This window comes from Cottoperca gobio, chromosome 3 (assembly GCF_900634415.1).
Source record: "Cottoperca gobio chromosome 3, fCotGob3.1, whole genome shotgun sequence".
Classification (NCBI taxonomy): Eukaryota; Metazoa; Chordata; class Actinopteri; order Perciformes; family Bovichtidae; genus Cottoperca; species Cottoperca gobio.
This window is the reverse complement of record NC_041357.1, coordinates 17925246-17941395: the sequence shown is the minus strand read 5'-3', so window position 1 is coordinate 17941395 and position 16150 is coordinate 17925246. Positions and strand designations below refer to the sequence as shown.

Genomic DNA, 16150 nt, shown 5'->3' with positions numbered 1-16150 from the left:
TGGGCTACTGTAGAAACATAGCGAACTCTCTGAAGAGGACCTGCTCCCTATGTAGATATGAAGGGCTCATTCTAAGGTAACGAAAACACAACGATTCTTAGTTTCAGGTGATTATACACTAATAAAAACATGGTTATGAATATTATATTCCATTTCTGCCTAAAGATCCACCTAAATGCTACACACTGGACCTTTAACTGTCATCGTGACTGCTTCTATTCACTCTTTAGAAGAAAACATTAACGGGGTCCCAAGTGGGAAAGAGCAACTCTGGAGTCTTTTACAGACATGCTGCTAATTGTAGCAGAGCATTTGTGCATTACAGCTGCAAAGATTATTCAATTTACCAATTGATCGATCGGCAGAAAGATCGATTAAATAACTTTTCATGCAAAACAGAAAATCAGCATCATGCAGAAAATGTTGTTTTTTTTCTGTTTTATGTCAAACTGAAGTGAATACCGGTATATTTCGGTATTGGACTGACGATACAAGACATTTAAAGACATCACATTGGACTTTGAGAAACTGTGATGGACATTTTATATATATATTTTTATCGATAATCAAAAATGACCGTTAGTTGCAGCCCTAGAGTGCATGTCTAGAAGGAACGTTTAATTATGATGCTATGCTTGTACTTATTGCTAATTGAAAACATGTTGGTACTCATTTGATTGGAGAGATGTGTTTCTTCTTCTTTTCTGCCCTTTCCTGTATTCAGCGACCATTAACCTGAACAACATGAATGATGGTTGGTTTGGAGCCCTGAAAGAGATCATTCAGCAGCAGCAGAACCAGCTGGTGTGGGTTTCAGAGGGCAAGGTAAGACAAACACACACGCACACAAGTTTAAAGTTTATTTAATTTATGAATCGCTTCAAAAAGCAAACAGGTTCTGCACAAAAGTGCTTCATATACACAAACATAGACATACATATGTGTGCATGCAAAATAAAGATCAAGTTTAAACACAAGTAATAGCCAGAGAATAAAAGCATCAACAGACAGAGCCCTGTTATAGTGACACCTTTTCTTACTCCCTCGCTCTCTTTACCTCTTGTTTCCCAGGCTGACGGGGCAGCTGAGGATGACCTGGACATCCACGACGACCGCCTGTCCTACCTGTCGGCACCAGGTAGTGAGTATTCCATGTACAGCACCGACAGCCGCCACACCTCTGACTACGAGGACACGGACACAGAGGGTGGAGCCTACACCGACCAGGAGCTGGACGAAACGCTGAATGACGACGTGGGTCCACCCGCGGAGCCTGCCATCACCCGCTCCTCGGAGCCTGTCCGTGAGGACCCGCCGGTCATCCAGGAGCCGCCTGGCTACGCTAGCTTCCAGCACACAGTGCAGCCGGAGCCCCTGAACCGCATCGACCCGGCTGGATTCAAGGCAGCAGTACCGCAGCAGGTAGCGTTTCTGAGAGCTGCACGTCTTCCCTGTTGTCTGGAGGACGTGGTTTGCGTTAGAAGGGTTTTCTGGAAGCGCTATTGAAGGCACTTTTTTATTTTTACAGTTATTCTGTATCTACTGTTACCAAACAATATCAGTGGGAAAGTGAAAACTTCTGTGGTCAGGTATTTATCGCAATATATAAATATTATATATAATATATACATCTATATTTATGATATTATTTATTTTATCTATTTGCCTATATGTGTTTGTTAATTGATCTTTGTGAGCGTGTGTTTTTTTATTTTTGAAAGGAGAAGAACTTTATAAGTTATACTGTTACTCTTGTACTCTGTATTACCACAAGCTGTCTTATTGGTGTGACTGTTGCTTATGTCACTGGGAAAAGAAACTTGTGTTTGTGTCTGTACCAGTACTCACCTATGTGCACTTCCTACCCTTGTTTTACCTGTGATCGGGACTGACGATACGACACAAGAAAGTATTATGTGCATGTTGGAAATACCAGTTTTAATCGAGTGTACCTGTGAAATGTATTAATCAGCACCCAATTGGCCGCTGTGACACCCTAATCTTCAAACAGTCTGTTTGACGTCTCATGATGTGTTAATGAACGTAAAAGGGGGGGAAAAAAGAAACTACTGTATTGTAACCGTAGAATTAAAATCAAATTAGTATACTCTAACAATGAAAACTTGTCCTGCTGCTAATTCCTAACTCTCACATGACATTGGTTGATCAAATGTGGGAATCTGTGTAAGCTGTAGGCACAAGTGAGGAGCAGACCGTTGTAGAGGGGCTGTGAAGGTAGTAGCACTTGTTAGTACTGCACCGTAGTGTCAGCGCGTGTTATTAAACATTTCTGAACCACTTCACAGAAAGCAGAGGCCGCTGCTGTCCCTAGCATCCCCCTGCAGCCTGAGCCCCTGGCTGAGACTTTGCCCCCTGCTGTCGACGTTACTGTAAAAACTGTAGGGGGTCTGAGCCCTGACGAGGCTCCTGCAGCTCCTCACAGCCAGCCAAGCCCCAACCCAGAGGCTGGCTTACTTAGGAGGCCCACCCCTGAGCTAGCACCTCAGAGCGTCACACCAGAACCTCTACAGTCTGGACTGGCCAGTTCAGAACCAAAGGTATCCATCTGCCCGTCACCGGACGCTCCGTGATACGGCTCGGCTCAGCTCAGCTCGGTCTGACCCGGCTGACCTCCTGTGCTGCTGCTGCTGCCTGTCTACCTACCTCCTCCTCCTGCTGCCACGCTTCTCTCTCTCTCTCTCTCCTTCCGCCCTGCATGTCTGCTGACCATAGTGCTGCCCAGAAGAGACTGTGTGCGTGTGTTTGAGTGTGCGTGTGCCAGAGTGCTGGTAAACAACAGTGGGCTTGGAGGTGATGGCTGCGCTGACATGTGCCTACATGTAGAGGAGCAGTGGGGATCCTGCGGCTCTCACTGTTGCTTATCCTCTTTGCATGGCTGCAACATGTTTGCCTTATTCTCGGTTAACCACTAGTTGTAGATCTCTGTGTGTTTTTTGTTTTATTTATCAGTGCAGATTGAATGGATCGTTTTCTTGTAAAAGTAGCCATTAATTTTTCAACTATTTAAATTTTTTGTCCTGCGTTTGAAATGAAGCCACCTTCAAGTAACAAAGACCATCTTAACTTAAATGTTCTTTAGATTTGGATGGATGATTAATGGTTACTTCTCAATTATCAGGATTTTTTAAATATGTTTTTGTACAATGGGTTTGTGCTTGTAATGTTAAATATTATTGTCAATGCTTAATTTGTTTTTTATAATTGCACCAAGACAGTGGGTGACATTTCCCTTGTGAATGCAGCAGTGCACACAAACTCCAAATTATTAGGCAAATTATTGATAGACCTTCTATAACGTAACGTTACATTTCTATGAACCATTTTCACATTCTGTCAGTTCAGGCAAGAACAATGCATCCATTGTTTTGATGTAACAACTTTGTTTTTCTTTGTTAATTTAATTTTAGTGTTTAATTTGGAGCTGCAGTGGTGCATTGTGATGTTTCTACGCTGCAATGGGTGTTTGGCTGTGCTGAGATTTCTATTTAATCTTGTATATTATCTGACCAGTAACCCCTCCCTCTCAGTTTCTCTATTTCAGGTCTTTCCCTTCTTGTTTCTTCTTCTGCAATTAATTTCATGGACTTATTTTAATATTCTCCTTTTCTGATCCTTTAACTGATTTTTGTATGTCCAATTAATCACATTACATATTTTATGTTACTGGATCCTGTGCAATTTGTTAACCTTAGTCTTTGTTGTTTATTTGTTCGGTAGATGTTTCAGAAGGATCCATACAGCAACACAGACAACACGGGAAGAATCGGTCACAACGTGAAGCCTGTGACTTACAACCCTCAGCAGGGATTTCACCCTGACCAGCCATACAGAGATTACGACCACCCACCCAGTCGGTATGATGTCAGCAGCAGTGGAGTCAGCAGCGGAGGTGGTTACCCAGAACCAAAGTACCGAAACAACTATGACTCTAACCTGCCCTACGAGAACAGTGTGCCTCACTACGACCAGCAACAGTGGAACCCCTACAACCAACCGCTCTCTACTGCCAACTCCCAGGGCTACGATCCCCGTTTGCCATACGGGGACGGCCCTGACTCCCAGTACACCCCTCCTCTGCGCTACGACGAGCCCCCACCTCAGCAGGGATTTGACGGACGGCCTCGCTACGGTAAACCGACGGGTCCAGGCCCTGTCCGTTATGATGATCCCCCACCTTCTGTTTCAGGGCCTGACCTGCACTACGACCAGGATTCTCACCTGAGCACGTACCCCTCAGCTGCCCACTCTCCAGACCCCGCTGCCCAGCGGCCTGTCTATAACCAGGGACCAACACCGCAACAAAAGAGCTACAAACCTCAGCAGTATGACCCCGTTCCTGTGAACTCTGAAACCAGCCCCACGCCACCTCCCAAAGCAGAGGCCCCCTCACCTTCCCCTGCAGATGCTCCTAAGCCTTTTCCTGCCAGAGATCAGCAACAAGATGAACCCGCCCAGCGGCCACAGTCAGTCCTGACAAGGGTCAAGATGTTTGAGAACAAACGCTCTGTGTCCGTGGATAGAGCCAGAGATGCAGCGGATTTAGCCGGGAACAAGGTAAACTGTTCGGCTTTGCAGTTACATTACATAATGCGGCTTACGCGTTGTCTTACAGTTGTTGATAGTGAACTTAAGTTGGACATTTTCTTTTTCATTATCTTGAGAAGCAGACAGAAGCAGATATTTTTTTATCCTACTAATAAGGTTAATTGCTTTTGCGGTTACAGGCAGCTGAATTACCTTTGAAAGCAGGTGGAATAATCCCAAAAGCAAATTCTCTTAGCAACCTGGACCAAGAGAAGACCTTTAGGTAAGTCTATGCTTATGCAGCTGTTACTGTGTTCACCCTGATTTTAAGTATTATTAGATGGAAATTAGTCACTTTAATTTCTACATCATTGACCAATTTTCTCAAGCACCTTCATCTGGCCGTTCATCATCTTAAACTCTTGTTCTCCTGCTCTGCTCTCATGATCGCTGCCTTGTATTTGACCTTTTTGACTGTCTTTTTCACACCAACTCAGAGCCCCAGGGCCTCAGCAGCCTCCGCAGCCTCAGTCCATGGTAGCTGATGATATTGTGCGCTCCAACCATTACGACCCTGATGAGGACGAGGACTACTACAGGAAACAGCTGTCTTACTTTGACAGGCTTCAGGCCGGTCCCAACAAACCCCAGCCACAAGCACAAACAACTAACAACTACTCCAGGTGATGCTCAGTCGCATCCGTCTGAAATATGTTTGGCTTAGATTAGATTAATGTCTCTTTTCCAACTTTCCTTCCAACTATCTTTAACATCCTTAGTTTGTTTTTATGACTAATGTCTTGGTTCCTTTCTACTTTCAATCTCAAATTGATGGTTTTGGTCTTGTGATATAGGACGGAGTCAGTGGAGAAGCCAAGTCCATTGGAGAATAAATACGAACCAGTTCCCCAGGTGACGCCTTCTCTGCCACCCGCCACACTTCCCAAACCCGCACCTGAAGGTAAACATTTACAGTTTTTTTTATCAAAGGGGGGAGAATAGCCATGACTTTATCTTATGCAACATTGTAATCATGTGCAGATGTGTCTCTGTACTGAGAGTCTATTGAGAGACGTGGCCTGCTGCGTATGTCAAAATGTACATAATTGTATACCAATAAAAGCATACACACAGTGACGCATGCTGTAGAGCTCTTTGGCTGACCCTCATGGCTCTTCCACAGCTAAGCCTCCAGGCCGAGATGACACTATCCAGACCAACTTCCTGCCTCACAAGAGTTTCCCTGAGAAGTCTCCGGTTAACGGCACAAGTGAACATCCTCCAAAAACAGCTCCACCAGCAACCAGCTACAACCGCTACGCTCCCAAGCCCTACACCACGTCTGCCAAGCCTTTTGCGCGCATGTTCGACAGTCCTAAATTCAACCACAACCTTCTGCCCAGTGACAAGCCTGAGACTGCTCCAAAGGTAAGCAGACTTTTGGCCAGCCGCCTTTTTAATGCAGCACTCTAAAGAGGGTCAAATAAGTAATAATACACGTGGGGCTACACTGTTGTATTCCTCTTAAATCAGATCAATCGATGAGTAATGATGCTCTTAACGTAACCGTAGCCCTAAGATTTGGTACCAAGTCAAAAACATAACCTATATTTCTGGATTTAATAAACTACGTTGAATTTTGTGTTACTATGAAAACAAAGATTATTCAGATTTTAAATATATATATATATATTTCACAATTGATTAGGGCCACACTTGGTTACAGGTATTTCTGCACGTTAAGTTCTCTTTTTCAAAACTGTGAACGGATCTGAAATAACTGTCACGTAAGGGATAATACCCATAAATTGCTGCTGATGTCTTTACCTACAGTTCAACACTTTCCCCTCTTGTGTTTGCAACAGGGCCGGAGCTCCAGCCCAGTCAAGCCTCAGATACCCCCTCAACCCCACAACACAGACCATGACAGTGGCCTGGACACTTTCACACGCACTATGGACCACCGCTCCAAAAACCAGCATAACAACATCAACGCTGTGCCCAAGGCCATCCCTGTGAGGTACCAACCTCAGTCTGACTACAGATCACATGTAAAGTATTCTGTTGAATATGAGAGTGTGAAAGTAAAGGTAAATCTGTTCCCTTCAGCCCCAGTGCCCTGGATGACGATGAGGATGAAGACGAGGGCCACACAGTGGTTGCAACAGCGCGAGGCATCTTCAACTCTAACGGTGGCGTCCTGAGCTCCATCGAGACAGGTGTCAGCATTATTATTCCACAGGGGGCCATCCCTGAAGGTGTGGAGCAGGAGATCTACTTCAAGGTCTGCAGAGACAACAGCATCCTGCCGCCACTGGACAAGGAGAAAGGTAACTTATCAACGATGGAGGGATGAAGGAGCCAGGGGGGTTTTCTTAAGTCACATCTAAATTATTGTTGATGCTTCAGGAAGCCGGTATTTTAAAGTTAATTTGTGCATGTTGTCATATGGTATATCTCAAGTAGGATGGTGCCGACAAACAGCTCTGTGATATTCCCAGTGATACAAAGTTTCTGTGTGTTTACTTTTAATCGTCGTGAATTCTGTGTTTGTGTTTACAGGAGAGACTCTGCTCAGCCCTCTGGTGATGTGCGGACCTCATGGCCTCAAGTTTTTGAAGCCTGTGGAGCTGCGCTTACCCCACTGTGCGTCTATGACCCCTGATGGTTGGTCTTTTGCTCTAAAATCCTCCGACTCCTCGTCGGGTATGCTGTGCTCTCTCTGTTCTTCTGGGGTCGTTTGGGCTGGCTGTGTGACAATTTGAGGGTTGTGGGTCACTGTTTTATTATAATTTGTAGGTTTTACCCCTAGTTTTGGTTCTCTTTATTAAAAACCAATTGAGGAAAAACAAGATATTTTGATCACTTGACATGTCTGAGAATCAATCTAGGGGGAAAATCTTTCCACGCAATTTAATGTTTTGGTTGATTCATTTTCATCATTTATACTATTTAACTTATCCACTCAATCTCTCATTCACTGTATCACAGGTTTTCTTATTTGGTGTTAAGATCAAAGTCTCTCCTCATTGCTTTTACATGCTGAAATTGCAGTATTTCACTCTTGGTTTTCACCTCTTGAATCATTTTAACAATTTTCTCTGATTTCATTTAACATTCATGCATCAGACACTTGGCTGTATAATCATTTATTTTCATCAGGTAGAAGTTTAATGCATGCTGCACTGCTTGGAGTGATTATTCTCACATAGCCACCCAAATCCTGACCTGAAGAACAGCTCTTTTAGATCTTCTGGAAATTGGGACACTGTCATAACCAATAATGCCTGTCTTTATTCTGCAAAGAAAAAGAAAAGTTACACAAAGACTTCTTGTTGCCATGTCAAAATATAGCTCTCTAAATTTAGCTTTCGTCTTGTTTATTGTTCTTCTTATTCAAGTAGCTTTCAGGTGACAAGAAAATGAATGTTTTTGTTAATTTGTCTTTCAAACTGGCTTTAGTTTGTTTAATAAAAGGAGTCTGCTTGTGAAATTGGATCTGGGAAAAACAGGGAAGTGGAAGTAATCAAATGGATAAACATCCACAGCTCTCAGGGGCTGCGTGAGATGATTCCAGCAAATCCCCTCTTATAATTGTAACTCCTCCGTCAGTAAATGGTTATTTTGCTGACCACACTTTGTCATTTACTCAAACAACTCCAGATAACTTAACTATCTGTTTTTCAGATGTCATGCACAGTAAAAAAGCTTTTATCATCATTTACCGTAGTCGATAATGTAATTGAACAAACTCTCATGTGAGAAACAACCCAGGCTCAGAGAGAAGTTGAGCTCCTGCTACAAAAGTCTCAAAAAAAACAAAAGCATTGTTAATAAAAGTAACTAATTCCCTCCTTTCCCTTTCCTCAACACTGTCCCTCTTACTTCTTCAAAAACAGTGGTGATTTTGGCAGTGCTCAGGATTAGCTGTTAATTAGCCTAATTTTAAGGATGAGACTTGGAGGCTTGGATGAGACGTGAGCTCACGCCGTTGTCCTGCTGAATTGTGGGAGGATTATCGGGCTGCGTTGTAATCCTCTTATTGTAAAGCAAGGACGCTCTTTGGCCTGCTCTGGTTTTCTTCTAACTTTGCTTCCCTGCTTCTCCTTTTTCCTCTTATACAACTCTCTGCATCTTCCTGCCTCCTTTCTATGTATACTGTGTTATTCTGTAGACGGTTATGTTCATTTACAGGCTAAAATCAGAACTACTGTGACACAGTAAAGCTCTGTAAAAGAGCGGACTTTGATTAATGTAGAACAATGAAATTAAACATGATAGACTTTGCCAACAAATGATGCAATATCTCATTTTACAGACATTCTTTAGGGCTTAACCACCTATGATATTTATCGTTAAAAGGCACCCTGTGGAATCTTTGATAAGTTGGATCCCTATTTTGTTTGTATCTCGTGCTCTACTTGCACATTCACAGGATGCACAAACACACACACAAGCGGATAACATGATACATATTGATGCCGACTGTTTCGCTGATCCGCCGCTGGTAGTAACATCCCAAGAGACTTATTTATGTATCAGCAAAAGGCGGGGAAGGAGACGACTGCTACCTGATGTACAACAAACATTGTTATAAACAACGCAGGTTTTATTGAAACTGTCAGGTTTTAGATTCAAATAATGGCTTTAATCTTCATTAGTGACCTTAAAGCTCACTTTATACACTAGCCTTGTGAATACACTAGAGCCGAACAGATTAGTTCATAAATCGATTGGTCATCAGAGAAATTAATCGACAACTATTTTGGCAATTGATTGAAATTGAATTATTTCCCTCATTTTTCAAGCAAACATTTTATAACAGTCTCTAAATTGATTAAACGAGGAAATAATTGGCAGATTAATAGATAGTGAAAATGACCGTTAGTGCTCTAGGATACACACAATGCGTTTTGGTGAGAAACACTGAATGTAAACATGTTTATTTAAAAAGTATAGTCGTAGTAATCATGTTCTGGATTCATTTTTAATATTGTGATTTATTTATTTTTATGTTGTGTGAGCAAAAATTGGGACTCCAAATTACTCAGTCAGATGTCCCCCGAGTTATTTCTGAAAGATTCAAGAATGCAAATTGAAAATCTGCTTTGACTTCCCATTACTGCTCTGACAACTTGAAACGTGGCTTGTACTTTCCTTTCCCGAGGAACTGAAGGAAAGCTCAAGCAAGGTGCTGGCTCACAGGCAGACATCAAAGAAAGGAGTCATAACGCAAATGCAATTTTTTATTTGAAGTTCTGAAGATCAGCGTTTCGGTACACTGCCTCCTTCAGGATAAAAAAAGACTGGCTCTTCATTAGTGTCTAGGCTACGTTCACTCTCTCACAGACTGTGCGTGTGTGTTTGAGACAGCATCCAGTATAACTCAAGCAAAAGCCCAAACAATGTTCATAGATGAGGTTCTTGTTCAAGTTTAATTGTTTTGCAGTTCATCCAGAAAGGAGACAAAGCTGAGGTAGTTTGTGTAACAGTTCTCCGCAGACAGGCGTGGGCTCCGTCTCAGTCCATCTCAATCAAGTCAACCAGTATCGCTGCACGTATTGCAGCTAAACCTCCGAGTGGGACTGCATTTATATAGCTCTTTTATTTAGCTGGGGATCAAACTGCCAACCCTGTGATCAGCAACCAGCCAGCCGAAAAGGAAATCAGTTATGAGAGCCCAATAATTTGAGCCTGCTACTCAACCTAACACACTGCCAAGAAGGCAGAGTGACGAATCACTGATCTTCCAACTTGAAATAAAGAATCTGAGCTTTGTTTGGTTTCATGTTGCATACCTGAACCAGACATGGTCCCCGGGTCACTTTTATCTCCTCGGTATCAACCATATTTTAGCACCAGTGACAGTTTAAAGAGTGACAGTCGATGTCACCGAGCAGGCTGTGTTTATATCCTCACATTTATAGTTAGTGTACACTGTACCGATGGACCGCTGCCCAGCCGGCTCGGCTTACTCTGATTGATTAGTGGAACTTTCCTATTGGCACAGACCTGTATGTTTATAATTGCAATTACACTCAGACCTCACAGGGACTGAGGTTTAATTTGCAGCCGGCAAGAGGCTGTGGACATTCAATAAAAATGTGAAATTGCTTTTATGGGCCACAAAGCCATGTGATATTACTCAACATGGCTCAGGGACAATGTCTTCAATCTGCAGTCTGTTTTAAAAGGAGACTAATTTGCTGTACAATAGATTTTTGTTTGGTATGAAGAGGAGTTTGCAAGAGAATCATGGACTGCACTACAGCTTGATTTTAATGTAAAAAGCAGCTGTTATCACTCACTATCCCCCCCATCTGTGTCCGCAGGTGATCCAAAAAGCTGGCAAAACAAGTCTCTCCCCGGAGACCCCAACTACCTGGTGGGAGCCAACTGTGTTTCTGTGCTCATTGACCACTTTTAAGGACGGAGCAGCAGGTGTGATGTTACTGAATGTGGAACCATGGGGGATAATTTGAAGAGGATGGACACGCATAAAAACACACACACTGACAGATGCACTCCAAACACACACACACACGACATAATGGAGCATGAAGAAGATCCAGTCAGTGCTGTTTACTGCACCCATGGATGAAGGCGAGACACTGATGATCGTTACAAGCTGTTCTTTAAACTTTTTTCCCCGATTTTTGAAGTTTTGATGTGAAATGAAACCATGGATGCATGCCACTGAGGATTGACACTATATATACAGTAAGGTGATGTTTAATGTAATTTTTACATAAATATAGATGGATGGCTTTTGAGGCAGCGTACTTGCTTCAAAAATCTGTGTTGGTATATTTATGCTATATATGCATACAGTATATATAGTAGTATAGAGAAGATTTACTAAAACAAATGTACTCGTGAATTCAATTACCAGTCAACATCTTGTTATTTTTCAGTTCAGGTGACTGAATACAAACATGTATCTCCATGTTTTTTTCCACATTTAGGGAATTTTAATGAAGGTTTGAGACAGACGTGAAGTAAGGTTAAAGTTGAAGGAGTTGGCAAAACATGAGCTGGATATGATCCCAAGCAGCACACTTTTCAGAGACGTTCTTCCTTCACTCTTCCTTTTCCTACGGTGATATCTTGTAGTTTAATTTCTTACAGAGGACCAAGTCTCCTTCCAGCCTGAGGGAGATCTATGCATGTTCTTTACTCAGGTCCAGTAGCCTCCACAGTTCCTTCATCACATCTGTTTCTCTCTCTTCTTCTACTTCTCTTTCTCTTCTCTCTGTGCATTCTTGCACTCACACACAAATAAGCAGTGATGCCTTATCTGCAGATTATTCACTTTTCATTAAGAAAAACAAAATAAGTTATGATAAATTATGGTATAATGTCATTTGTTTTGCCATTTTTCTGTGGACCCACTGTATAAATGAACTTGGGATTAGCACACAATAACAGTTTATAAAGGATAACAAAGGTATGCTCTTCTTTTATCTGCTATGCATTACTTAAAAAAAGAAAAGAACAGAAAAGAAGTGGCTGTAAATAAAACTAGCATATTGCCTTGTTTCTTTTGTTTGTAAATGAACTTTTTGTATGTCTTTCTTTTTTGTATAAAACTTAGAGAAAACATGTTTTAAAAAGTGGAAGAAAGTAAACCTGGTAATCTTTGTATTCTGGATATACCCTCGAGCCTTGGAACTTGTAACCTGACAATAATACATCACATATTTTCTACCAATATATTCACATTATGTTATGGTCACACTAAAAAGGTCTTTTTATGGCTCTTCAAGGATCAGGAAAGTGCTTGGGCTAAAATACATTTAAAACATGTTCTTTTAAAAAGGGTGTGCTCTCAAAGTGTCCCCCTCACTGATTTGTGATACTGGATGCTGTATCGTGTGCCCTTAAATGTATTTTTGTACTAATAGACAATATATGATGTACGGCACACCAGTACCATTTTATTTTTAGATATAACACAGCTTTAATTGGATATTAGCTCTTCACGTGTGGCTGACTTTTTTTCTCCTCTGCAACACAATTTTAAGTATACCACTGTATTAATAAATAAAATCATTTTTAAAGTAAAGACAGTGTGTGTGTGTGTAAGGAAAGTTTTGTTTTTGGTGATTGCTCATCACAACCTGTCTTTGGCATTCTGTTATTATACACATCATTTCTTAATGACTTCAATAAACCATCACTTAATATGACATTTTATTCTTTCCAATAAATGAATAGATTGTTTCATTAATTAAATTAAATAGTGAAAATGCTCATCAGAATTTGCCAGAGCCAACATCAGATTGTTTTGTCCGACCAACGGTCCAAAAAGCTCAAAGATGTTCAGTTTACTATCAAACGAGGCAGTGAATTTCCCAAATGATAGATTTAACTTTGTTATTAAACCAATCAATTGTTTGCCTTTTTGTTTTCGGTGTTATGTTTGGCTGTATATTAATGGACATCACAGCACCAGGGCTCAGGTTTCACAGCTAGATGGTGCAGTTGAGCTCTGAATAAATGCTGCACAGAGTCAGAAATACAGAAGTCCTTCAGCTGAGATTTAAATGTATTTCTATTTTATTAGTTTTAGTCTCTACGACCTGCATGTTGTAAAAAAAAAAACATTTTGATGAGGAAAGAGATGCATATAGTATTCTTTAAAACAAACTACACAGTCACTGTCTATCTGGAGGAAAATAATGGTTATGATAAAACATTTGCACAATTAAATTAGCCTTGCAGGATATAGGCTACCAGTGGTTCTCAATCTGGGGGTCAGGACCCTAAAGAGGACCCAAGATAAAAGGGTGTTTAATAGATAATCTGTTAGACATGTTTTTGACTCTTTTCTTGCTCTTGACACCATTGTTATTATGAAATACTACTTTGACCTCTTCAAGCCTCTAAATGTCCTTCAAATGAAGCTCTAAAAAAGAAACATTTTGCTCGGATAAACTCCACAAGTGACTTTGATTCCTTTTAACGGGTCACAACCAGTGATGGAGGAAGTTCTTTGATTATTTATTTCTTTTTAAGTAGTAATACACAGTTAATAAACAAATAAACATAAATACTATGTTACAAGCAAAAAATCCTGAAATCAAAATCTTAATTCAGTACATGTACACAAGTACCAAAAGTAAAAGCACTCATTGTGCAGAATGGCTCACAATATTATACCCATGGATTATAATATCAATGCACTAATGTGTAAGCATTACTAATGCTGCAGCTGGTAAAGGTGGGGTTAATACTCTGCCCGCTTAACCTACAATAATAAACAATACTGTATTAGTTGATTTAGATTGTTAATCATGTGAATCTGCAAAGTAAAGGCAAGTTACTTTGCAGCACTGGTCACAAGCCAGAAAGGTTGGGAACCACTGGGACGAACCTGTCAGGACATTTTCTATTAATCACTAATCATTTAGTAATGTGCAGCCAGTCTAATTTCAAGGAGCTTTTTAGGCAAAATCCATGCCAGGTGTGCCGCATTTATTACCTGCAGCATACATCCTGAAGGACAAATCCTACAGATCCATTGTTCAATGACAATGCAGTCGTCCTGATGTCCTGATGCTGCGGCTGGAGCTCAGGTTAATACACTCACCTTTTTATATATAAGTATATATATATATATATATATATATATATATATATATATATATATATATATATATATAAATAATATATATATAAGAAGGTAAATGCACGAGAATTTAAAACTGAAATTTCCTGAATCCTGATCATCATGATGGAGAAGCGCATTCAAAACGTGCGCTGTTTCCCTAGAATTAACATCATTTTTATTTGTAAGCTAATGTGCTCATGATCCACGTTTTCATCCACCACTACATCACCAGCAGCGAATAACAAATCACGCGCAGGTTTTTTTATGCTGCCTGATAGTAAAGAGCCCTCCTCCACTCTCGTAGTAAAACAGACTTCGTGCAGCTCGCCGCCATGAAGACGCGCAGAGTGGCACATCTCCAATACGCAGTGTGCATCTCCTGTCCTGGCTGCTAGATCTGCTGTCGTCTGTGAAAACCTCACACAGAGAAAACGCTGCTCGCTCAGAACTGCGGATATTTAGACACCACAAATAAAACGACGAATTCTGCGCGATTTCAACGTTTTTTCTCTGTTTAATCTTAAAGGAGTACACCTTTTTTTACACGCGTCTTAACCAGGCTTCATCTCTGGCGTTTGAGTAGTTGGAGAGCCTGCAGAGGCGAGCATGACAGCATGACAATGGTGCAAGGCTGGTTGACAGCAGGATGATGCGCTTTTGCCCTTTTGTGTTTTCACTTTTGAGGAATGGGCTCTTTGCTGGAGCAGTCGCCGAAAACTCCAGCGGTTTATTTTGTGCATTTTGACTTGAAAATCTTCATACGTTGTGTGTGTGGTATGGTAAACATCTGCTGCCTCGTCCAGTCCGCTCTTTTCTCACCTTTATCCTCCCATCCGACGCAGCGCATCTCTAATTGGAGCGACTCCGATCATCTTAATTGATGGAGATCATCCTCACCGGACACTGACCTCGAGTTTACACCGTTTTCCAGCGCACTGCAGGCGGAGACACAACCACTCTGTTCTCTGTGGATGTTATTGTCCTTTTTTGGTACTGCTGTGTTTGTTGTACCCTCCAGTGACAATGCCGGTGAACGCGCTGCACCGCGGCGGCAGCAGCGGCATCGGCGGCCCGGGGTCCCTCAGCCCTGCGTCGCTGTCCCGCAGCCTGTCCCGGCTAAGGGAGTACCGGACCCGGACGAGGATCATGCTTGCTCTGGGAGTCTCTCAGATGGTCCTGGGGAGTCTCATCCTGGCCGTCAGCTTCGCGGCTCTGGCTCTCACCACATCACCCAGAGTCCGGCACTCGTGTCCCTTCTGGGCAGGTTTCTCTGTGAGTACAACAATTACACAATGCTAGTTGTATTTGGTGGAATGAATCAAGCATGATGTAAGTTTTCTCTTAAAGAAGAAGAAGGGTGGTGTAGTAAAAGCATGGCACTATTGAGACACTAACAGCATGGCAACAGAAAGGGGATATTATGTAGTTTTGTATAAATTAGCATCCATGTAATAGGAATTCCACCTGTCACTACACTGATATGGTGCATTGTCTATAACCACAATATCTATAAATAATGTTGATATGGTCACTAGACTTTGTACTTAAGGAATATTATAACTCTTTTTTGGGGGTGGGGGATTTCAAAGAGGTCCAGTTGTTTGGTATGAAGCAGAGAGCTGAACTAATTGGTGTGCCATCACCATGAAAAAGAAGAAATGAAGTTTCTGAAGGACTTTTGGAGACAATCTTAGGCAATTAGTTGAGAGCATGCAGAGCCTCTGTGGTAATCATCAGTGATCTCACACACACACACACACACACACACACACACACACACACACACACACACACACACACACACACACACACACACACACGAACATTCAAGGAGGAGGATATTTTAAATGATGTACAGTGCTCCTTCCTCTGTGTACAGTGGGATATGTTTGAGATGGTGTGTTTTTCATGGTGGTTTCTGTAAATATTTATGAATGCACACACATCCCTGATTTCCTGCCAGAGACCCAGAGCAGGGCTGCTCCATTAATT

General features: G+C 41.7%; 2 protein-coding genes across 16 annotated transcripts in view; both read left to right on the top strand.

The window, feature by feature from the left end:
• tjp1a (tight junction protein 1a) overlaps nucleotides 1-12610 on the top strand; it is a 50147-nt gene extending 37537 nt beyond the window's left edge. For 7 of the 14 annotated variants that reach the window (XM_029428656.1, XM_029428653.1, XM_029428649.1 and 4 more), the window contains 12 exons: nucleotides 725-825; nucleotides 1072-1422; nucleotides 2307-2558; nucleotides 3739-4575; nucleotides 4746-4828; nucleotides 5043-5228; nucleotides 5400-5506; nucleotides 5729-5973; nucleotides 6411-6565; nucleotides 6655-6875; nucleotides 7108-7251; nucleotides 10878-12610. In XM_029428656.1, the coding sequence (XP_029284516.1) occupies nucleotides 725-825; nucleotides 1072-1422; nucleotides 2307-2558; nucleotides 3739-4575; nucleotides 4746-4828; nucleotides 5043-5228; nucleotides 5400-5506; nucleotides 5729-5973; nucleotides 6411-6565; nucleotides 6655-6875; nucleotides 7108-7251; nucleotides 10878-10972 (2777 nt within the window). In that variant the 3' untranslated portion in view covers nucleotides 10973-12610. The remainder of the gene's footprint in view (nucleotides 1-724; nucleotides 826-1071; nucleotides 1423-2306; nucleotides 2559-3738; nucleotides 4576-4745; nucleotides 4829-5042; nucleotides 5229-5399; nucleotides 5507-5728; nucleotides 5974-6410; nucleotides 6566-6654; nucleotides 6876-7107; nucleotides 7252-10877) is intronic. The other 7 variants (XM_029428662.1, XM_029428654.1, XM_029428660.1 and 4 more) reach the window with 4 other exon arrangements.
• A 2109-nt stretch (nucleotides 12611-14719) lies between these two features.
• Nucleotides 14720-16150, top strand: part of fam189a1 (family with sequence similarity 189 member A1) — an 85428-nt gene continuing 83997 nt past the window's right edge. For both annotated transcript variants that reach the window (XM_029455361.1, XM_029455353.1), the window contains exon 1: nucleotides 14720-15430. In XM_029455361.1, the coding sequence (XP_029311221.1) occupies nucleotides 15182-15430 (249 nt within the window). In that variant the 5' untranslated portion in view covers nucleotides 14720-15181. The remainder of the gene's footprint in view (nucleotides 15431-16150) is intronic.